This window comes from Littorina saxatilis, linkage group LG13 (assembly GCF_037325665.1).
Source record: "Littorina saxatilis isolate snail1 linkage group LG13, US_GU_Lsax_2.0, whole genome shotgun sequence".
Lineage (NCBI taxonomy): Eukaryota > Metazoa > Mollusca > Gastropoda > Littorinimorpha > Littorinidae > Littorina > Littorina saxatilis.
The window spans coordinates 10,622,234-10,647,120 of NC_090257.1; the positions used below are offsets into that span (position 1 = coordinate 10,622,234).

The 24,887-nt window shown below is 39.5% G+C and overlaps 2 protein-coding genes across 2 annotated transcripts in view; both read left to right on the plus strand.

Annotated features, from left to right (window-relative positions):
• The window catches only part of LOC138983573 (uncharacterized), a 122,526-nt gene that overhangs the window by 46,497 nt on the left and 51,142 nt on the right, over positions 1 to 24,887 (plus strand). The gene's annotated exons all lie outside the window — the stretch shown is intronic.
• Positions 1 to 24,887, plus strand: part of LOC138983571 (ATP-binding cassette sub-family C member 4-like) — a 123,360-nt gene that overhangs the window by 33,046 nt on the left and 65,427 nt on the right. The window contains exon 8 of the mRNA XM_070356847.1: positions 2,925 to 3,174. Within this exon, the coding sequence (XP_070212948.1) occupies positions 2,925 to 3,174 (250 nt within the window). The remainder of the gene's footprint in view (positions 1 to 2,924; positions 3,175 to 24,887) is intronic.

Genomic DNA, 24,887 nt, shown 5'->3' on the forward strand with positions numbered 1-24,887 from the left:
AAAGGCAGGGCAGTACCTAGTAGCTGAAACATGCATTATCACAAGTTGTTTGACTGGTACTCAAGCGGTCTCTTTGATTTTTTTCGTATTTCATACACGGATTAGGCGCTTCGTTATACAAGACGCAGGGGTCGAACTCGAGGAAAAAAGTCGCGCCTTATGACCCGGAAAGTACGGTAGTCAAGCAGTATGTAAGAAATGTTAAGTCCTTTGTACTGGAAACTTGCATTCTCCCAGTAAGGGAATATATTGTACTACACGTTGCAAGCCCCTGGAGCAAATTTTTGATTGGTGCTTTTGTGAACAAGAAACAATTGACAAGTGGCTCTATCCCATCTCCCCCCTTTCCCCGTCGCGATATAACCTTGAATGGTTGAAAACGACGTTAAACACCAAATAAAGAAAGAAAGAATGCTTCAATCATCTAAACAGGACCATATAGTTGCATTCAGTATTCCCTACACTGTGATTCAGAAGAGTTTGTTTGCTGAACTGAATTGGTCAATGCTCTGTAACTATTCTCCGTTGTCAGTGCATGCAAGTTGTTACATATACCAGCAAAGTTGTCACCAAGCTGAACAAAGTTGTCACCAGGAAACTGCGCTGTTCTTTGCGAGACTGAAGACGTGCATTCAGAGACGCAGTTGCTAGAATGTTTTATGGGACGTTGCTTATGTGTTTTGCTGTTAAAGACAAATATACCGTCTGCGCTAGTTTGAACTCCTGGACTATTTGCAGGTCAGTTTTGCTGTTAAAGACAATATACTGTCTGCGCTAGTTTGAACTCCTGGACTATTTGGTCAGAATTAGATTGTCTAGATGTTGTGGTGATTCCAGGCTATGGAATGGGAAAGTTATGGGTTTTGCATAGTTCAGCTTGTTACGGTTTTCAAAGTCAGACTTGCTCAAAAAATGTATCTTGAGTTGCAAGTGTTTTGTAATAAATAGAGATAGTCATGTTAATTTTAACTCTGCGACAGACCAGATGGTCAGCATTGGATGTGTGTTGATTGTGTGCTGATTGGCTTCGGAATATGAAAGTACATGTACAGTAGTTATTTTTGGCCTTGTGTCGTTCTGGTTTATGGTTTCTCATTCTTTCTCACCTAAAATCCTAACATCTTTGACCTGTACTAATACTTTAGTAGAGACACATAAACAAAAAAAATCACAATTGCTGAATCTGGTAACTATGTCGTGTGTTTTTTTCTTTTGCAAGTAAGGGAACTTGATGTGAGCAACCTTTTTCTGGGATATTTCTTTTTTCAGGAGATTTGGAATTAAGCTCTATATTTTTATGTCACGGACATTACTCAGGAGGCTGAGTGCAACTGGCGGAATCATATCTACCTGGTGATTTCGAATGGCTAATGTTTCATGGTCAGAATAGCACTTGAGACCCTTCCTCTCCCAACAAACTACCTTTTCTGTCACCTGGAAGAGTGTCTGCTTCTTGTTTCCTGGCTAATGTTTTATGGTCAGAAACTAATAGGACTGGAGACCCTTCCTCTCCCAACAAACGACCCTTTTCTGTCACCTGGAAGAGTTTCTGCTTCTTGTTTCCTGGCTAATGTTTCATGGTCAGAAACTTAGCACTTGAGGGACCCTTCCTCTCCCAACAAACGACCCTTTTCTGTCACCTGGAACAGTGTCTGCTTCTTGTTTCCTGGCTAATGTTTCATGGTCAGAAACTTAGCACTTGAGGGACCCTTCCTCTCCCAACAAACTACCTTTTCTGTCACCTGGAAGAATGTCTGCTTCTTGTTTTCTGGCTAATGTTTCATGGTCAGAAACTAATAGGACTGGAGACCCTTCCTCTCCCAACAAACTACCTTTTCTGTCACCTGGAACAGTCTCTGCTTCTTGTTTCCTGGCCAATGTTTCATGGTCAGAAACTTAGCACTTGAGGGACCCTTCCTCTCCCAACAAACGACCCTTTTCTGTCACCTGGAACAGTGTCTGCTTCTTGTTTCCTGGCTAATGTTTCATGGTCAGAAACTTAGCACTTAAGGGACCCTTCCTCTCCCAACAAACGACCCTTTTCTGTCACCTGGAAGAATGTCTGCTTCTTGTTTGACCCGATCTTGCTGTAGCTCGATCTCAACAGTGTCTAGAATTGCCTGTGCCTGTTGGCTTAGTATATTTAACATTCGAGTCCTTCCAGCTCTTTGGTTTAATTAACTGCCTGATCTTTTCAGACAGGCTTTGATCCATACCTTTTCTTGACTTCTAAACATATTGCTCCCATGGGAAGTAGGTTACTCACAACAAGTTGACTCAATTTTTTTCTAGACGCAAAATACAGTAACATGTATTAAACACAGTGGCACTGTGGAACCCCCCCCCCCCCCCATGCAAGACGATTTTAGACTCCACACGCCCTTCCCCCCCCCCCTTTTTTTTTAAGACCCAGCTGTCTTAAATTTCTTGTTTATAACCTCAGTAAATGTACCCCCACTGTAAATTTATCTTCTTTTTAAGACCTGATTTTCACAGATTGCAGACCATCTTAACTCATTGTCTCCCAGGTACGGATATATCCGCTCAGACTGTTAGCTTCAGTCGCTTCCTGTAACGTCCATCTAACGCCTGCATTCCAGCGTGTTGATACACAGTTACTACACAGTTACTACAATTCTGAGTGACCTGCTGCAGCACAGCTGGTCTCGGCAACAAAAACAAAAAAAAAACTTGGTCAACATAGGTTAAGGGTAGAAAGTGTTAAAAGAGGATAAATGTATCTCCATTTTAAGTCTGAGTGACCATCTTTTCTTAAACCTGCCGATTGTCTTCAGATTTGTTGAGGTCCTAAACAGAGAGTTCCGGGAGTTGTACGCTGTAATTTACCCGACTTAAATTCTGGATGTCCGATCCTCAAAAATGACGGTGGCAAACCTGTCTTAATGCTTCTTTTTCCCTTTCAGTTTGGAGGTTATCCGCATCCGCAGGGCGCGGTACCTGCAGGCCCTGATCCTAGCCCCCAACTTTTTCTCTGTCAAGCTGATCCTCTTGCTGACCTTTCTAACCTATGTGCTTGTTGGGGGTCACATGACGACCGAGAAGGTGTTCGTCACCATCGCCATTCACCAGGCTATTCGCGTGCCCATGACCGTCTTCATGCCTTTCGCTGTGCAGACTATCGCTGAAATGCGTGTGACCTGGGAGCGTTTGCAGGTACGTGGCGACCTTCACCTTGACCTAGCTGTCCTCTGCTGTGTTTTGGCTTCTTTTTGTGTTGGGCGCTGTTGAAAACAATGGAGTTGCTGTTAGCATAGCATGGTGCATGGGTTTGTGTTGTAATACCGCTCTCGTTTGTCGCAACATTGTAGTTCTAGATCACATGTGTTTAGCTTTTCTTTGTTTTTTTCTTTTTTAAACTGACCCAAACAAGAAAAGTTCAACCAATTCCACATATATATTGGAAGCATTTTTTCTACTTCTGCGATCAAGTGATACATATATTTGTTGTTGTTGCAGTCCTGACATCTTTCAAAATAACACGCCGTTTTGCTTCTTGTTTCAGTAACAGGTCTTATACTACTGTGCTTTCTGGACCCTTTTTTATGCACAGATTTGTATTAACAATTGTAATTTTCACAGGACACAATTTTTGGGATGGTTAGAGTGCAGTTCGTAACTCACTGTCTTTAATCAACTGTCTTTCGTTTTGTTGAAATCATCACTATGTATGAGTGTGTCTGCGCTTGAAATCCCTGCCAGTTGAACCCTGACATCATGCATGTCATTGTTTGCTAACGTTTGTTTTGCCTCTTTCAGTAGATTTATTAATGGCATGATATATTCCTAAATGTCTGTTGTAGAGTTGTAGTGTTCTGTGCATTTTTCTGGGTGTAGAAATTGTGGACGTGAAATGGGCTTTAATGAGTTTAAACCACTATGCACCAACAAATGCAAAAGAGTTTCAAGTATGTATACTCATTCAGTTATTGCCCATACACTGCTGCTGAGTTGTCTTTTAAATGTAAGCTGATAATGATCATCCATACTGGAATCTGCTCCTGATTTGTATAACCTTCATTCCTTTGCCGACTTTTGCCATATTTCATATCTTTAAATATAGTCTTGCAAAAGTGTGGATGAAAAACTAATTTAACTTAATACTTGGAAGTCTATATTTTTGGGGAAAAAGGGCAACAAGATGTTGACAGTGAAACAAAAAAGAAAAGAAAGTTTGAGACAAAGGCACAGAGAATAGAGGAATCTATGCAATTGCAAATCAGCTTTGGAAACTTAAAAGAGATCACAGTTTTCTTTTTTACCAAATGGAAGTGAAGTGGTTTATAGGACTTGTCAGGGGAGAATTGATTGGACTAGTCAAAGCTGGTGACTGCTTTTCCTTTCATTTAGTGGCATGTCAATTCTCACCTGTTTTGGTTTGTTTTATTTTGGTTTTACCAGAGGTCATTTGAAAATGTGTGCCAATTAATTGTGATTCTATAATAAACTCTGATTATTTTTCTCAGAATGTCTTTTTCTTCTTCTTTATTCCCCCCCACCCCCCCCCTTCTCTTGTTGTTTAGTTTCTTTTGAAATGATAAATTGTTTTCCAACCACAGAAAAGGCTGCACTGACTCATTTTTTAAGGCCTACATTACTAATAGTTTGATGTGAAAGTGAAACACCTGTTGTTCTGTGTTTGATTGTGATTGCTAGTGTATTAATTTGTAAACCCCCTGCAGGTTAGGGGGAAGAATTTACCCGATGCTCCCCAGCATGTCGTAGGAGGCGACTAGCGGATTCTGTTTCTCCTTTTACCCTTGTTAAGTGTTTCTTGTATAGAATATAGTCAATTTTTTTTAAAGATTTTTGTCAAGCAGTATGTAAGAAATGTTAAGTCCTTTGTACTGGAAACTTGCATTCTCCCAGTAAGGTAATATATTATACTACGTTGCAAGCCCCTGGAGCAAGTTTTTGATTAGTGCTTTTGTGAACAAGAAACAATTGACAAGTGGCTCTATCCCATCTCCCCCCTTCCCCCGTCGCGATATAACCTTCGTGGTTGAAAACGACGTTAAACACCAAATAAAGTAAAGTGTATTTGTAATGCAGAATTTGAGTGTCATTTTCAATGTTGTCAACTCTCAGTAGCATCCACCTGTTTCAGCCACGTCAGAGACTTATTAAGTTTGTCAATACATGTACTATATTACTTGTTGTTTCAGCACATTATTTGATTGCTTTTTTTAGCAGCAATTATCAACTGAGAGCCACAAGATTGTCTGTTTCAGCAGCATTTGGAAGATAATGATATAATGCTAGTGGGCTCTTCATATTTAAACGTGTTGCGTCATTGGCTAATGTCCGACGGGTAGTGGGGAGAATTATTGTGGAGAGAATTGATGTTGTTCGGGCATGCGCTGAGGGGGAGGGATGGGGGTGGGGGAGATGGACTGCCAATTAAGTTGATTATATGTGCTTCTAGGTCATGCTGGAACCGTTATGCTGCCTGTGTAGGTCGATTATTTTTTGCTTGCCTCTGACTCTAGTGAAAAAAGAAACACAGTGTGATTTACCGCTCTCAGTAGTTACTCGAGGACAGTAAAATCCGAAATCTTCGTCGCTCGGGCAGGTTTGGCTGTACCTAGTGAACTGAACAAACGCTGGGACTCTTGTAAGAAAAGGCGTAGCCTTAAACCTCTATCCTTGAAAAAATTAAATAAAATAAAGTTCCATCTTGCTGGAGGATCAATAAGTACACCTTACTGGGGTGGGAATGGAGCAAACATTATGCTACCGTTCTCCAGCTGCATCATCTTGGCCATGCTCACAACCTTTGTGGGAATGGGTGGCAGGGTGCGAGTTTTAAGACCTCCGTAAGTCTGAGAAATTCAGGTCTTAAAAAGGAAGAAGTCTTAAAATGGGGGGTAATTTTACAGAGGTTATGAACAAAAAGTCTGAGAAAACAGGGTCTTAAAAAGGAAGAAGTCTTAAAATGGGGGGTAATTTTACAGAGGTTATGAACAAAAAGTCTGAGAAAACAGGGTCTTAAAAAGGAAGAAGTCTTAAAATGGGGGGTAATTTTACAGAGGTTATGAACAAAAAGTCTGAGAAAACAGGGTCTTAAAAGAGAGGGAGTCTTAATTAAATGGGGGGGGGGGGGGGTGTGTCTTACAATGGGGGTTCCACTGTTGTGGGGATCACCAAGCTGATACCCATGGCCGTGTGGATCTTGCATTTTGATTTAGGCCCCCCCAAAAAAAAGGTCTGTTTACGGTAACCCGACCGACCCTAGTTTTTTCGCGCGACCCTAGACTTTTTTTTGGCATATGGGGAAAAAAAATTCTTGTTTTTTTGGCAAAATAACGTAAAAATATGTTTTTTTGGAAAAAAAAATTAAAAAATCCGACCTAACGACCCTATTTTTTGGGCCTATGTTACCGTAAACAGACCTATTTTTTTTTTTGGCCTTAAGACTGTGATTCATGATATTCATGGCACAAGCCATCTGCAGCATTACTAAGGAGCTCCGACTTAAAAGTTGTATTCGAACGTTGTAAGGTCAATGCAGTTTGCATGCAATGTGATTTGACCCCTGTTTAATACAGGCACAACAAAATTGTTAGCACTGTGAGTCACTTACGCTTCGTTAGAACAGACTGTTGCAAAGGGCATGCTCTACTTTCTGTGAGACTTAACTCATTGTCTCCCAGGTACGGATATATATCTGTACCCACTCATATGGCTCTATCTGACCTGGTATGGATATATCCGTACACACAGTCACTTCAGTCGCTTCCTGTAACGTCGATCTAACGCCTGCATTCCATCGTGTTGATACACAGTTTCTACACAGTTACTACAATTCTGAGTGACCTGCTGCAGCACAGCTGAGCTGGTCTTGGCTAAAAAAAACTTGGTCAACATAGGTGGGGTAGAAAGTGTTAAACTATACACCTTGATTTCATGTATGCCTGATATTTCACTATTTTGCACCCACAGACTTTTTCCTTTCGCAGGGCATATTAATATCTGAAGAGAAAAGCCTTGTTGAAAAATTGAAGCAGAAAGAGGATTATAGAGGAACAGATATCAGTCCCCTGTGTCTTCAACTATCATCCTCCTTTGCACTTAATTTTTTGTCTATTCATAGGTAAGTCTGAGGCATTGGCAAGTCCGCAAGTGTCTTCTTCTTCTGCCTTCACGGGCTGCAACTCCCACGCACACTCTTTTGTACGAATGCGCTTTTGCGTGCATGGCCGTTATGCAGCCATACTCCGTTTTCAGGGGATGTATGCTTGGTATTTTCATGTTTCTATAACCCACCAAACTCTTGATGATTGGATTACAAGATCTTGTCCGTGTTACAAATTGGTCTTTCGCTTTAGTGTACTCACGAAAGGGAATATTAAATCACTGGCAGGTCTGCACATAGGATGACCTTGGAAATCAGAAAATCTCCGCCCTTAACTCAGCAAATGCAGCTGGGACTTGAACCCCAGACTTTTCATACACCGAAAGCGAATGTCTTGACCAGTAGGCTATTGTGCCCATCATCCGCTTAAGTGTCTTCCTTGTTCTTGTACCTTTCCTCCCAATTGATAGCTAGTGTCTTTGTTAGGCAAAAAAACCAAAAAAAGTCTGTTTACGGTATCCCGACCGACCCTATTTTTTCGCGCGACCCTAGACTTTTAATTGGCATTTGGGGAAAAAAAAAGAAAAAAGTCTTTGCTTGTTGGCAAAATAACTTAAAACAAGAGGCGAAGCCTTCACGGCTCAGGTAAGAAATCGACAAACAGTAACACAAACTCAATCACTCCGTCACACATACACACACACAGTAAGCATAGGTGACACGGTGCAAGAGTGCGAGACACTTAGATCTAGATCTGTCTGTCTGTAGCCTACTTACGGGGACACGACTGCCAGCCCCGGCGAAACGGTCAAGAACAATTCTAGAACCATTCAAGAAACGTTCATGAATATTCATGAATATATATTCTAGAAGTTTCTTGAATTATTCATAAAGATTAAATGAGAATTCTTGAATTTTAACTAGAATATTTCGATGTTTTGGTAAGGAATATTCTTGAAAAAGGACTTGAATAATTCTAGAATATTCTTGCCTACTTGAAGAATATTCCTAACATTATTCTAGAATATTCCTGACAATATTCTAGAATATTCCTAACAATATTCTAGAATGACACTAACATTATTCTAGAATATTCCTAACATTATTCTAGAATATTCCTAACATTATTCTAGAATATTCCTAACATTATTCTAGAATATTCTTAACATTATTCTAGAATATTCTTAACACTATTCTAGAATAATTTTAAAAAGTTCAGGAATATTCATGAATTTATATTCAAGAAGTTTCTTGAATTATTCATAAAGATTAAATGAGAATTCTTGAATCTTAACATTTTTCTGGAATATTCTTGAATCCTGTTAACTTAAAGTATATTCTTGAACATGTCTTAAGTATTCTAGAATATTCAAAACTAGGTTGAAGTTCTACTTCTAGTATACTCTCAACACAATTTTCAGAATGATCTTGGAATATTCTGTGCTGGCATTTAAGAATAAATCCATTAAGAATATATTCTTCATACAAATCAGAATGATAGTACAATTATCTAATGACTAATAACAGAACAAGAATATTTTAAGTGATTTTTTCCTCCATCAATACTTGATACAGCAGACAAAACAAGATTTCATTCAATACTTTATCACATGTAATTTAACTACTCGAAGGATGATAAATCGGTGATGGTTATTCATTTGGCGAAGAACCTTTCCACTGGTCACACCGGGTGCAGTCTGAATACTGGAGCCGATGCTTTGCAGGTTGCGGATGCCCTGTAAAGTGCAATGAAAATACAATTTTAAAAGTCTAAATGTTTCTTTGTGGTGCTTTTTTTCATCATGCTTAAAGAGTCAACAATATGGTCAGGAATCTGTCAAGGTGTCCAAATGCAAAATTCCTGTTCTGGATACTTTTATTACTATGTATTTTGTTCCGTTTTAAAATGACTACAAAATAAACAATACAGTTATGAAGTATTCTTCATGCAGATTCTATCCACACCAAATGTATGACAGTATGTATCAGTCGCCTGGATGCTGAGAACATTAACTGTTCAAGAAATGATGGTTACAAAATCGAAAAATGTTTTGTGAATTTTGTCAAATCAAGGGTTCCATGTCAATGTTTTTATCAAATAAGTCACCATTCATAAAAGTATTTAAACAACTAAATGATAACTTTAGTTAGCTTCATTTCCAGAAATGCCATCCAGAGAGTTTTGGGGGACTGACATGCAACGGGCCAGGAATGAAAGAAATTACAGTATTTAACTAATTTAATTTTCAAAGAGACTTTTTGTTGCGATTCCAAGCCATTTTTTTCTTCAGTTTAGGAATAATTCATTCATCATGTTTTGTGCTTTCATTTAATTATCCCAAATTTTGTTGTGACAAAGGTTTAAATCAATAAATGTTGATTGCCTTCACTTAATTACCTGAGTAAATCTCTTCTTGCATCACTATTCCCATGGCCTTGACTCAGGCTTGAGCACCTCTTGAAGCTCTTGAAAAGACTAATGCACTCTCTGACAAGATGTTGATGGGTTAATGGTTTGCAGCTTGTTGCCTTTTGATGCAGCATCTGTAAAAATGAGAAGTGATCAAATTAGAACAACCATTATATATATAATTATAAATGCTCAAGTTTGAATATATATATTTATATTTACTAATAAGGGGTAAATACTGAACTGTTTACAAATAATACTAATAGTAATCATCTTTGTTCATGCAGGAATTTCTATAAGTATAAATATATGTTCCTGACCAAACCCAGTCTCCTGTAAAGTCTTGTAATGTAATTGACTAGCTAATAGTAATAGTACTCAGAAGACAATTATTTGAAAAAAATAAAACAATTTAGTGCCGGCTTGCTGATTGACACTTGACTATTAGTATCACTGTCAGACACATATATATTACAATCAATGAATGATACATGTGATGTGCACATTACACTTACAGTTACACAGAGACTGAAAAGAATAGGTTTGAAAGGGCTTGAGTAAAAAGTCATGCAATCCTACCAAAACAAATGATAGTTCAAAATAAACAAATCCCACAGGTCTAACTCAACTGATTTCACTTAAAATCTTGCAAACAAGAGAGAAAGCATTTAATTGTTATTCACTTATTGTAAAAAAAATAAAAAATAAAAACCTAAACCTAGATCCTAGATATATATCTATATGTCACCTAAAACAAACAACAATATCAAACATAAAAGAATTTTTATAAAATTAAAACACCTACCTTTGTTTTTCCTGAGAAAATCAGGATACAGCTTGTTGCCACTCAAGTGAGATCGCTGCTCTTAGTTAATAGTTTCACCCATGGTGCTTTCAGTTTCACTCATCTGTCATTTTTGTGTCTGGCACCTCCAAGTTCAAACTCTTGTTTGGGATGAAGAATACAGCATTTCTTCATGCCTAACAAGTTGACAAATCGGTGGCATGCCATTATTTCAGATAAATGGAGATTACAAAATCTTTCCCAGTTCTAACAACGTGCTTCCAAAGAATTTGGCGCCTGGTTTCTTAGCTTCCGGTGCCAGAGTTTGTCCACCGGAGTTACTTCCCTTAAAAGCAAAATGGCGACGCTCTGTAAATACACCATGAGGAAAGGGGACTCTTTTGAACGAACTGCTGCAGCTAGAAACCTTTTCTCTGTTGTCTTTGTTGAAGCACTTTTGCATCAAAGCAAAACAACATTGATCCATGCATCATTTCCATGAACTCAGTAAGTATGTTTTGTTTTTGCTTGTTTCATTCAACACGTGGTACAGATGTAAACATGTGTGTCACTGTGAAATCGAAACCAGCCTTCAATTTTATTTTTAAAAGTTTCTTCTTCGATCTGACAAATGAGAAATGGCAGATGTATAAAACTTAACTACATTTTAAGCAAAAGTACTGTTTAATCATGTGATGATTTGATTGTTGGGTTTAACGGCCGCCTTTCTGTGTCAGTGTGTCATTGTCTGTTGGTTTCAAAGTATAAATTATAGAGTATATAGACTGTAACTTCTGCTGAATTTGTTTGAGGTTTGGAACTCACAGATTTGGTATAAATTTGCCGCTAGCAAACTGACTGGTTTGGTCAAAATTGAAAACAGGTTTCTGAAAATGAAATTGAAAAAAGTGCTTCAAATTGTAAACATGCCTGTGGGTATTTACAACAATGACGATTATAACAAATATTCCGAAAGTGTATTGATAGAATTATGTACATTTATGTAAAAAGGTAACATTAACCATTGCATCAAAATTGGTTTGATTGATTGATTGAATGACATTAATGACAAGCAATACGTTTGTAAGTTTTCTGTTCACATTCACTCTAGTTATGATGATGATCTTTGGAATGTCTTATGTTTGAGTTTATTCTTTGTTAAAACCTTTTTTTGTTTCTTATTTACTAGGTCCAGGAAAGAGGGGTGAAGAAGATATCTGGATGAATTCTCACTGGAAGTACCATGAAGCACATCATAAATAAAATATCACTGGAGGAAAAGTAAGAGTCCTGTCAACGAACTGTGGAAGTAATTAATCAGTCAGTGAATGAATTAAATCAATTAATGGGCAAAACATCTCAGAGAAAAATGGCTTATTTCAGATGAAAATGTGTTTTCATCAATACTATACCATATTTACATACCAAAAAGAACAAACTGCGGACATTTAACTCTTCATTTTTGTTCCTTTTTCCAAGTTTTTGAATGAATGATTTTTTGTAAACTGTAGGCATTGTGTTTCAGGCTTTACAGGACACAATGTTGCAAAGCTTCAAGCTGATACTGAGCCTTCTTTTGAATCAAATCCACCATGCCCTGCCACAGACTGACAGTGAAGTTGGCCAAGGGAATCATCCAACAAGGGATGCTGGTGACAGTGACCTTTCCTGGAGAAGCGGTACCGCATCCATGCAGTTCCAGTAGTTCAGAAAAGTGATGACAAATGTTGAAGACACATTCTGCTTGTGAACATTGTTAGCCCAAGATCGACTTGTCATCTATTTCACTTCTTTGTGACAATATAACATTTGAAGAATGAACCAAGTGTTTGTTTGGCTTTATTTTGCAGCATAATTCGAATGTGTAGCAAACACAACCAAAACTATAAGTGGAGAACACAAAATTAAATTAAAAGTGTTTTAAAAATAAGGGATCACAGTTCTTGAACTTTGAAGAATGTTCTTGAATAAGATCATTCTTGAAAAAAAATATTCTAGAACATTGTTGCTGTTCTTGAATTTTGTTCGATATTCTAGAATATTCTACAAGCCAAAAAATTCTAGAATAATGCCAGTTGAAAAATTCTAGAACATTCTAGAACATTCTAGAATATTCTTGAATAAAAAAAAGTTCTTGAACAACGTTTCGCCGGGGAGATGGCCAGATCGACACTGCGCTTTCGACAGCGCTTCCTCGCGCAGACACTGGAAACACGCTGTGCAGATTAACCTGTAGGAAATCTCCTTTGGTATCTTCTTTATCTATTTTTCTGGAGCTACGAAACCGAACAATGTGAAATCATGAGTCGTCTTCTCCGAATCGGCGAACTGCAGCTCGGTGATAACTGTATCTATACCACAATCCTTCACGCGATCTGACCTAACCTTGACCCCTGACCTGGTCTACATACCACACACGACACAAACCAGTCAGCTGTTTTTACCCCCCCAAAACCCCCCACCACCTGTTTTCTTTGGATACACACTTTAACTATACATACGTGCCGACGAAATGTTGATCATTGCTTCAATACTTTAAAGCTGTTGCTTGAATAATAACCAGGTAAAATTAGTATTTCGGTGTTCAGTCAAATGTTAAAGTTTATACCACAGACATACATTCATACGCACGCACGCACGCACGCACGCAAAGACAGACAAAAGTTAGCATCGCATAGGCTACACTTACGTGAGCAAAATATGGGGTTTTTTTTTTTTAAATGAAAAATAAAAATCCCGACCTACCGACCATTTTTTTGGTCTATGTTACCGTAAACAGACTTTTTTTTTGTTTTTGCCTTAAATGTCTGTACATTCATGTATCAAATGTCACCTGTGCCCTCACCGTCTGTAAAAATAGTTTACTGCAGTCTTGGACACTATTTTTGTGCTTGTAATTAGCGTACACAAAATCAGTCTGTGATGAATACCGCGTTCGGCTGCTTTTCCTTTTTTCTTATTTTCTTCTTCTTTTTCTTCTTCTGCGTTCATGGGCTGAAAGTCCCACTTGCACTCATGTTTTTTGCCACGAGTGGATTTTTACGTGTATGGCTGTTTTTACCTCGCCATCCAGGCAGCCTGCATTTCGAGGGATGCATGCTTGGTTTTCGTGTTTCTATAACCTCTCCAAACTCTGACATGGATCACAGAATATTTTCCATTCGCACTTGGTCTTGTGCTTGCGTGTCACACATGAAGGGTGGCATTTAAGCACTAAGCCGGTCTGCACATTACTTGACCTGAGAGATCGAAAAAAATCTACACCCTTAACCCACCAGGTGCGGCCAGTATTATTACACTCAAGCTTCCGCATGGGAGGCCAGCGATTTATTAACTAGGCAATGACAATGTGCCCAATGCATCCAATGGCCACTCGGCACAGAATGCTTCAACGCTAATGATTTTAGGTGTGTGTCCAAATCCAAGAATAATCTAGTTTCAATTGTAAAAGCCCGGACCGGTCTGTGGCTTCTTCTTCTTCTTCTTCTTCTGCGTTCGCGGGCTGAAACTCCCACATGCACTCGTGGTTTGCGCGAGTGGAATTTTACGTGTATGACCGTTTTTACCCCGCCATGTAGGCAGCCATACGCCGCTTTCAGAGGAAGCATGCTGGGTATTTTCGTGTTTCTATATAACCCACCGAACTCTGACATGGATTACAGGATCTTTTTCGTGCGTGTACACACGGGGGTGTTCGGACACCGAGGAGAGTCTGCACACAAAGTTGACGCTGAGAAATAAATCTCTCGCCGAACGTGGGGACGAACTCACGCTGACAGCGGCCAACTGGATACAAATCCAGCGCGCTACCGACTGAGCTACATCCCCGCCAGGGTCTGTGGCAATAAACAGGAGTGTGCAGTAGGAAGGGCGGTACTTTTGTTATTTATCATACGTTATTTGTATTTTTGACCAAAATATGACATTTTACACAGATCGAGACAGCCATGAGTGTTCCTCTGAGACTGCACTAGCGGTCGAGGTGAACAATGACCGTCAAAATCTGTGTAAAATGTCATATTTTGGTCAAAAATACAATTTTATGTATCGATCGATTTTGGTTAGAATGTAGGAAGGTAGGTATGTATGTAGGTATGTATGCATGTGTGTTGGTGTGTCGGTGTGTCAAGTGTGCAAGTAAAAAGGGTATTGTAGTTGTACATATATTACTTTAGATATTATTTTGTTATCATGGGTTTTATGAATTTTCTTCTCTTATTCTTTTATAATTATTGATTAATGACCTATATGTGCTGATGACCAATTTAATTTCCTTTGTTGGATCAATAAAATGTTATGAGTTATGAGTTATGAATTCCTTTCAGTTTTTAGGATTAAACGCACACAAACATGCACTATTTTCTAGTCTCGGCTGGTCGCCCAAATATGAAGTTTTGTCGGCCTCTGACGTCACAATTTGGCTCAAAGAAGGGAAATCCAGTGTTCAATCGATACATAATGCTTTAAAAACATAAGGATCTGGTATCTGGTGCACTAATTGCCTGTTTTTTGTTTTGCTTTTTTTTTCTACAGGCTGGAGTTGGGGTTTATTCGTAAAAACACTGTTGCAAAGGGCATGTTCGACTTTCTGTGGGACTTGAATTACACCCTGTACATGATTCCCGTCGTGTTTGTCTTGGGCTTCAATGGGATTCCTTTAACTGCGACTGCTCTGTTCAGATGCATGTTGGGATACAGAATCGTCAACTTCACTGTCATTGGTTATATGATGCTCTCAGTGGCTAACATAGCGCAAACAGTCCCGGTTGTTGAGAGGGTGGAGGTGAGAGAAAGAATGAAAATGTTACGAGTGAGACTTGTAAACAGAAATATCCAGAGTGTGCAGTTGCTTCATTTAACCTTTGCCACAGGTTTGAGGGAATTTTCCCCAAAAAGATTTGTGTGAAAAAAGGTATTTGCACACTTCCTCCTTTCGGGAATTTTGTACAGGTTTGCTATTTTTTCCCCTTCAGATTTATTTGAGTATTAATTGGAGTGCATGTGCATGCATGCATGTACAATTTCTTGTCATACCCCATGGAATGTCAGTTGTTGCAATTCATTTCTCTGTTGGTATACGTGGAACAATTACTTCGCAATAATTGCATGTAACTTGCTTCAGGCTTTATTTGTGAACCTGTGTTAATGCTTGATCAATGTATTATGCACTTATCTTTTCTTTGTGGGACCTTGCTGTTAAATCTGGAGAGGTTCAGGGGGAAATACCTGGTTGTAGTGTGCCTGAATGTCAAGAGAGCGTCTTTGTAAAGTATCATAACAATAGACTAAGGATTTTGTCTTGAAGATTTTGAGTTTGTACACTACATAGAACCTGTCTATAATCATTAACGACCACCCAATGGACGTACCAAAAATGGTGTTGTTCGACTTTCTGTGGAACTTGAATCACACCCTGTACATGATTCCTGTCGTGTTTGTCTTGGGCTTCAATGGGATTCCTTTAACTGCGACTGCTCTGTTCAGATGTTTGTTGGGATATGGAATTGTCAACTACAGTGTCGTCGGGTTTATGGTGGCGTCAGTGGCTAACATGGCGGAAGCACTTCCTGTTGTACAGAGGGTAGAGGTGAGAGTTTTAAAGAAAAGATGAGGAACATGGGTGAGAGTTTCTTGGAGCATGAAATGTTTGTTATGGTTTTAACAAGCAGTTCCTTTTGTGCAGAGGCTAGAGGTGAGAGTTTTAAAGCAATATTGCACTATGTCATGTTTAACTCTTCTCTGACATCATGCAATATTTTTGAATACAAACACTTCCCAGTGTTGTTAAGCATTGGACCCTTTCATGATATATTGGAGTGCAAGCTAGACCTTTTAGTGTTGTAATGCAAATAACTCTTCTGTGACAGATTGGAGAACTGACAATGGATGAATCCTGATATACAGTACGTGTTCATGTTGTTTTAAACTCTTCAGTGGCAGATTGGAGAATCTTTTGAGCTCAAGGACCTTTAAGTGTTGTCACCCTGTTGTGGCAGATTTGAGTGCTATGGACATACAATTCATAATGAATTTGATTCCAGACAGGTTGGAGTCCCATATAAAATTCCTGAGGAATCTTATCCAGTACAATACGGTACAATGCAATACAAAACAATAAAATGCAATGCAATGCAGTGCAACAAAATACAATACAACACAACACAACACAATGCCATACTAATTACTTAACTCTTTTGTGACAGCTGGAGTTCCTTATAAAATTCCTGATGAATCGGATTCACGACAATACATTATACTATACAATACAAATTACTTCACTCTTTTGTGACAGGTTGGAGTGCCACATAAAGTTCCTGATGAATCGGATTCGTATCTTTAGACACGTTGTCAACCAGTTGCGGTCAAACCTCTATTTGTTCCCCATTGTTATCCTCCACGTGGCCAAAGGCTGGCCCTTGACCGTGGCCTACGTGTACCCCTGCATGCTCGGCTTTAATGTCGTGCGGGACGCAGTGACCAATCGCATGTTCATGCTCAACCTGATCTACTCAGAGCTCAAGATCTCTCATAGTAGGATTAGGGTAAGGAGAACGTTGGGTGATGTACATAGATTGTTGGCTGCCATTTATTTCCCCGCGATCCCCCTCTCCTGCAGTACTCTGAGCCACCTCAGTGGAATTTTGTTGTTGATATTTCTGAGTGATATTGTTGGCTGCATTTCCCCTCGATCCCCCTCTTCTCCTGCAGTACCTAGCCACCTCAGTGGAATTTTGTTGTTGATATTTCTGGGTGATATTGTTGGCTGCATTTCCCCTCGATCCCCCTCTTCTCCTGCAGTACCTAGCCACATCAGTGGAATTTTTGTGTGATATATTTAGTTATGTAGTGAGGAAGAATAGTTTTGGGTTGAAGTATTTGGTGGTAAATTAACGGTGATGAGATTGATGGCTTAAAACATTCCTGGTTTCTGTGGCTATTTGGTTTTGCATGAACATGAGTTTTTCTCAATTAAGGGCATGAAAACTAATTAAAAGTAGGTGAATACATTCAGAGATTTTGGTATGATGAGGATTTATTAAATGCTTTTAAGTTGGCAGGTGAGTAAATTTTTACTGTTTTTTTTTAATTACAGCTTCAACAAATGCTGTACAAAAGCTTTTAAATTTGTTTTTTAATAGAGTAGTTTATCTTTGTAAATATTTTTTTTGTTTTTTCACGCAAAAGGAAGCATGGCAACATGAGAAATGAACATTTTCTTTACTTCATCGCAGCTTATGAAAGTAGACAACTCATGTTCAGTCCCTAGGACTGAAGTGGTACATCATGGATATTTGTACAGTATTTTGTACTTATAAATAAAAAGAAAACACACCAGTAACCAGGTTAGGTATGTGTATATCTATATCAATATTTGGGCATGTTACTGCCTTCTTTGGGATGGTATGGAGAAACCTACTTTTTGTGTGCTTTGAGTCTTGAACAATTGTTGAGCAAGGGCGGCACTGTTCTCCTTTCTACCCCTTTGATTTCCAAGGTTTATAAAATGCTGCATCAATGACCTTTGAAAACAGACGTTTGTCTCAACACGGATGATACTTTCAAGTCAAGGCACCCACATTTGCACTTCCCTGAGTTGTCTGTTGTGTCATTAGTTTGTCGCCATGATGTTTTCCTTTTCATATACTTCCCTGATCTGAATTTCCAACCGTGCGTGTGGTGATAGTTTGGTCTCGAGTTTGACCTTGTGCGTTGTGATTGTTTGAACACGGGTTATTGTCTGAACTCAAGTGAAACACTTTCAGAGGCATTCCCATTTAGACTCTTCCTGAGCTCCTTTTCTTTTACCCTTTGGATTCCTGACTTTCCAGCCTTGTGCGTCGTGATTGTTTGAATGCGGGTTATTGTCTCAACACAAATGAAACACTATCAGAGGCACAGTCCCCATTTTGACTCCGCTTGAACTTACCATAACGTCAATACACAGTTTTTTTCCGTTTACCCTTTGATTCCCTGAATTTCCAACCTTGTGTGTCGTGATTGTTAGTGAAACGCTTTCTGAGGCACTCCTATTTTGACTCCCTTTGAGCTTACCATAATGCAAATACACGGTTTCTTTTCGTTTACCCTTTGATTTCTTGAATTTCCAACCTTGTGTGTCATGATTGTTAGGTCGCGAGTTATTGTCTGAGTCGACAAGTGAAATGCTTTCTGAGGCACTCCCATTTTGACTGACCCCTGAGCTCACAGTATCAGAGATATGCACAGTTTGCGTGTGACATTGTATTTTAACCCAGAGAAGTTGCAACTTCCCTTCACGCAACAACACTGCAGGTCACGGCTACACTAGATCACTCTCACATTTCACTGAAATAGAATTGGTTGAATTGCATTGGTCTTATCTTCCTTTCTTTTTTTTCTTTTTTCGTTTACCTCGTTTTTGTGGATGCATTGCAAACGTACGTCCTTGGTGACCGGCACAGTTGGCCTAGTGGTAAGGCGTCCGCCCCGTGATCGGGAGGTCGTGGGTTCGAACCCCGGCCGGGTCATACCTAAGACTTTAAAATTGGCAATCTAGTGGCTGCTCCGCCTGGCGTCTGGCATTATGGGGTTAGTGCTAGGACTGGTTGGTCCGGTGTCAGAATAATGTGACTGGGTGAGACATGAAGCCTGTGCTGCGACTTCTGTCTTGTGTGTGGCGCACGTTATATGTCAAAGCAGCACCGCCCTGATATGGCCCTTCGTGGTCGGCTGGGCGTTAAGCAAACAAACAAACAAACAAAAAATAGGAGCTTAATATACAGGTATCCTTTGTCGAGAGAATTAATTTGTCCTCTCATCTGAGGTGCCACACATTGCGTCTGCTGGTGTAACCTGGACTGTCATTCTTTCCAGTTAAGTGCAGTTGTGGTCAGTTTATGAAATGGTGAGATTTACATTGGTAGACATTTTGGAGCAGAGAAGGGTGTGTTTAAGGAAAGCACTATCACTACTGAATCTTCCGCACATAGTTTGAAGTAGCAAGGATTAATTGATCCCATCTGATCTCGTAGGGCTTTGATTTATGGCTGGCATGTTTTTTTAGTATAATTTATTTTATTGATTAACTTGCGAATGTGTCATGAAGTACACCAAAGCATCTCTTTGATTTATTTTTTGAAGTTAGTATATTTATATGCAAGTTAAAAGATATGTGAAAAAAATCGTGTTTTTGCTGTGCGAGTCTAGCTGTTGATGGTGTCAAGGTGACTAATTGAAAGTCATGAGAATGTCTTAGAGTTGAGATTTAAAAAAAGTTACAATACACAATTTATATGCAGTATATTGTCACAGGAATCTAAAATAGCTGCGTACAGTCTGATATCAGAACATATTTCACAATCAGTTTTCTCCCATTTGAACCACATGTCATGTGAACTTTCACTGATCTCTATGTTAGTACAGTGAGTTGAAAGCTAGCCAAGTGACCTCATAGAGATCAGCGAAAGTTGAAACTGTTGTGTGTATGTTGCATTTTTGTTTGTTTTTGTACTGGTATATAAGTATGTATAGGTGCACAGATTTACTCACACTTAGCTTATGGGGAAAATGTCTTTGGACTCTCTGTTCCTGTCTTTTCTCAGCATATAGGGTTGCATCATATGAATTAAAATATGTTTGAATCAGAGCAGTACACAAATATATAGTGTTCGAAATTTGTCCTTGCTGTCCTATGCAGGAAATTTGTGTGTGCATGAGCAGTACACACATTGTGTTCGAACTTAATTTTCCTTGCTGTTTGCTGTCCGATTTGCAGGAAGCAGTTGCATTGGGTCCGTCTCAGTAACTTTTTCCACACTGTCCGCTTCAGTCTCAATGGCATGGGGCCAAACCTGCTACTCCTCCCCTGTTTGTACGCTACCACCTTTCTAGCGGGCATAGTCGTGCCCCCTGAGACCCTCTACGTATGTGTTCCCTACTTCAACCTGCTCAAGAACATTGGCATATGGACAGTTTCGCTCAATGTTACCATAACCGCGGAAACGCTAGTGTCCATTTCCAGGCTTCAGGTACGAGAAATTGTACAAATGTTACCAAAGTGTTTGAAACCCCAGTGTCAATTTCCAGGCTTCAGGTACGAGAAATTGTACAAATGTTACCAAAGTGTTTGAAACCCCAGTGTCAATTTCCAGGCTTCAGGTACGAGAAATTGTACAAATGTTACCAAAGCGTTTGAAACCCCAGTGTCCATTTCCAGGCTTCAGGTACGAGAAATTGTACAAATGTTACCAAAGTGTTTGAAACCCCAGTGTCAATTTCCAGGCTTCAGGTACGAGAAATTGTACAAATGTTACCAAAGCGTTTGAAACCCCAGTGTCCATTTCCAGGCTTCAGGTACGAGAAATTGTACAAATGTTACCAAAGTGTTTGAAACCCCAGTGTCAATTTCCAGGCTTCAGGTACGAGAAATTGTACAAATGTTACCAAAGCGTTTGAAACCCCAGTGTCCATTTCCAGGCTTCAGGTACGAGAAATTGTACAAATGTTACCAAAGCATTTGAAACCCTTACCCATTTCCAGTCTGAAGGAAGAATGGTAAACGTGATTTGTACAAATGTTACCAAAGCGTTTGAAACCCCCACCCATTTCCAGTCTGAAGGAAGAATGGTAACCGTCATTTGTACAAATGTTACCTTAGTGACTAATGAGTGTCATTTTTAAGACTGAAGGTAAGGGTTTTTGTACAGGGTGTTGATGTACCGATCTTGCTTATCTGAGTGTCCCGCTGAGACACTTTGTGGTTGTTGATCCTAAACTTTCCTCGTATTCACATAAGTAAGCTAGTGCTCCTTTTCACTCGATTGCTGTAAATCCACATTAGTGAATGCAAACTGTGTGCGTGTGTGTTATGAGTGACAAACTTGATATTTCTCGTGTGTTTTCCGAGTGTGACAATTACCTCCTGCCTATTTATTGTTGAGTCTCGGTTCATTTAAAAAAAAAATTTCACTTGAACTTTTTTTTTTGCTGTTAACTTTTACCCTTTTTGGTTAAAATATCCACTTCATTGCTATATCACCTGCAAGCTTTTGCTTTTTAAATGCTGTGCAACTATAATTTCAAATACTTTCCTATTAAAGGGGCACAGAAAATGTCTCACTATACTTCATACTGTTGTTTTTTTATTTATTTTTTAAAATTATTATTATTTTAAAAAAATTTGCGAATCACACAGTGGTGTACGTATGTGTGCTTGATTTGTTGTTTGATTTTGGGGATTGCTTTCTTTCTTTTCCTCCATCTTATAAAACTGCCTTTTCTGTGCTGCCATTTTTCCTACTTTCTTTCTATTTCAGTTGCAGATATTTAATCTTTGAGTTTTTGATTATTTGGATTCATTATTTATTTTTTTGTTTATTTTTCTCACCGGTTGTGCAGACAAGAGGTCAAGCTTATCCGACGCATCAACTACATTGGAACATACCGTTTCACCCTGCATGCTCTGCGAGCAAACCTCCATCTCTTACCTATCCTGTGGCTATGTGTTTACCTTGGTAGCCCCGTGCGAGCAGGTTGGCTGTATATAGCCATGATGGGCTTCAACCTTGTCAGATATTTTTTTGTCTGGCAGCTGTCCACGGTAGTTTCTGATATCGCAAACCTTTGTGTTGCAATTTCCAGAGTGAAGGTGAGAGGTCATATGCAATGAAATCATAATAATAATAATAATAAATGAGCATTTATATAGCGCAACATCATAACTTTACAATTATGCTCTTTGCGCTTGACACATTTAAAATTAAAACACAGTTATACAAGCATTTACATCTACATTCATAGTCAACAACGCTTAATTAAAAGCATACACCATCATGCAGAACATGCTGCTGAGTTACTTTCCGCGGAGCTTGTGCAGTCTTTTTGATAGGCTGCATTCCTTTGCATGAAAACGGCGCTTTGATTACCGTAAAAGTTGGCCTATAAGACGCACCTGAATACAAGCCGCACCCCCTGATTTTTAACAAAATTTCAGAAAAAAGAAGAAATTCCTACTTATTCTGCACTGGGTTATAAGCCGCAGGGGTCTGTTCATTAGAAAAAAGTCGCGGCTTATAGGTCGACTTTTACGGTAGTCTCCTCCTTCTTCTTCTTTGTTCATGGGCTGAAACTCCCATGTCAATTGATGTTTTTGCACGAGTGGAGATTTACGTGTATGACCGTTTGTACCCCGCCATTCAGGCAGCCATGCTCCGCTTTCGGGGGATACATGACAGTACCTTTATAGCTTTGGTGTGAGTGTGTTTTTTGCTTTAAGCTTTGCCAGTTTGGGGTTGGGTTTGTCCAGACATAGCTTCCTTCCGTGCGTGCATGTGTGTGTGTGTGTGCATGCTTGGTGCGTGTGTGTGCCAAAGCGAGGTTCATTGTTGAAAGTTTTCGTTTTGTGTCCTCCCTGTTCTTATTGGTAAAACAAGGATGAGACACTCACCGGAGTTACCGGCACGGTTGGCCTAGTGGTAAGGCGTCCGCCCCGTGATCAGGAGGTCGTGGGTTCGAACCCCGGCCGGGTCATACCTAAGACTTTAAAATTGGCAATCTAGTGGCTGCTCCGCCTGGCGTCTGGCATTATGGGGTTAGTGCTAGGACTGGTTGGTCCGGTGTCAGAATAATGTGACTGGGTGAGACATGAAGCCTGTGCTGCGACTTCTGTCTTGTGTGTGGCGCACGTTTTATGTCAAAGCAGCACCGCCTTGATATGGCCCTTCGTGGTCGGCTGGGCGTTAAACTAACAAACAAACAAACAAACTCACCGGAGTTGCACATGCAGTTTCAGATCCACAGTCGTTTACTTTAAGCAACCTAATTGTACGTTTTTTAAGGCATTTGCTTCATTGCAACTCGTACAGGACATGACTATAAAAACATGCTTTAAAAACATTTAAAGATTATAACCTGAAAAACGTCATATTCCGAGGACTCTGGTTGTTCTGTATGCATTACAAGATCAGCTCAATCTCAGACACTGTTGAGTCTCTAATAGAATATTGCTTTTACATGGACAGATTTTTTACACTAGGTCATGGTCAGGTCAAATTATGACAGTATCTCCACTTCAATATATATACAGTCGAACTCGCTTAAGACGAATCACTGGGGATCTGGAAATAAGTTCGCGTCGTCTAAACCGAAATTCGCATTAAGAGAATTGATTGATTTTTTTACTGTCACAATTTTAGAAGTAAAATTTAAAAAGTCGTGTAAAAGCATGTACATGCACATTCTGATCAATCTCCGATTTCATGGTGTCCACCAGTTCTGGTGCATGTACTACCCTGGCCAAGTTTCCTCTCAAGACATCAAAGAGACCGCCCCACTATGATAGGTTAAACTCCCCATAGGTTAAACTGGGTCACTGACCCGGGTGCAGGAAGTGTTTCCTCTCTCATATGAAAGGGGAACCACCTCTCATAGCTAAAACTGGGTCAATGACCCCTGGGAAGAAGGTCAGTGTCCATAAAGAAGGCCACCCAGCCATCACAATGGACCTGCCTTTGATCTCGCCTCACAGGCAGATCCTTGTAGCCTTGTGACTTTTAGAGACAAAGCGGCTCTGGGGCGATGAAAACATGTTTGTTAAAAGAGGGGTTCGTTATGCAAATGATATGATATGTCATCTCGGAACGAGTTTAAAGATTTCGTCATAAGCGTGAGTAAATTACAGACATTATGCATGCTTGGGAATCCAAAAAGTGCTCGTTATAAGCATAAATTCGTTACAAAGAATTCGTTTCAAGCATTTTTTTAAGCATGAAGAAAAAGGTATTCAGTTGGGAACTTAAAACTAATACGTTATAAGTCGAAATTCGTAACTAGCGTGTTCGTTTTAGGTGGGTTCGACTGTATACCTACCAAAAGATCCTTATCTGAAGTTAAGATGTTAATAATATATGTCAATGATATTGCAGGCTCAAGAGAAATATGGTCAGATAATAATTGAAATTTGCTGGTCAACAAGATAACCTCCGATGTGTATTGACCACATTGTGGGAAAAAGTGCTTTATCTAGCTAGCTTGCTATATTGGTTTAGGGTGTGCTACAGCTTTTAGCATATTTTACAGTGGTTGTACTGTCAACATCAGAAGGTTTAGAATTGTAATTGTTCCTAAATTGACGTATTGGTTAGATATCATGGATTAAGGCTTATACTCTTGTTGTTGCTGTAGGGTGTTCGCAAATGCTCGTTTTGCGTTGCAATGTGGGTTATATAATTATGAATCCATGTAGAGGCTCAAGGTGCCAGTTCACCAACAAACCAATTTCCTTTGCCTCCTGTGACAATGGGAAGTAAACTCCGTCCATTTCAAACTTTAAAAGATCATAGCAAAGTATTACCACTGCAAGTTTTCCGAAGTTATAATTGCTCATGGAAGCCTCGTACTCGTAGGAAGAAATAGAACAGGCATGCATCATAGGTAACATTGTGTATACGCGTAAGCGGGCGTTTCTGGGATCTGCATGGGTTCTTGAGCGGGCGGTTTTGGGCACTCTGGGAGCATTGGGTTAATTAGCAACTATCAATCAATCAATATGAGGCTTATATCGCGCGTATTCCGTGGGTACAGTTCTAAGCGCAGGGATTTATTTTTTAATTTTTATTTTATGC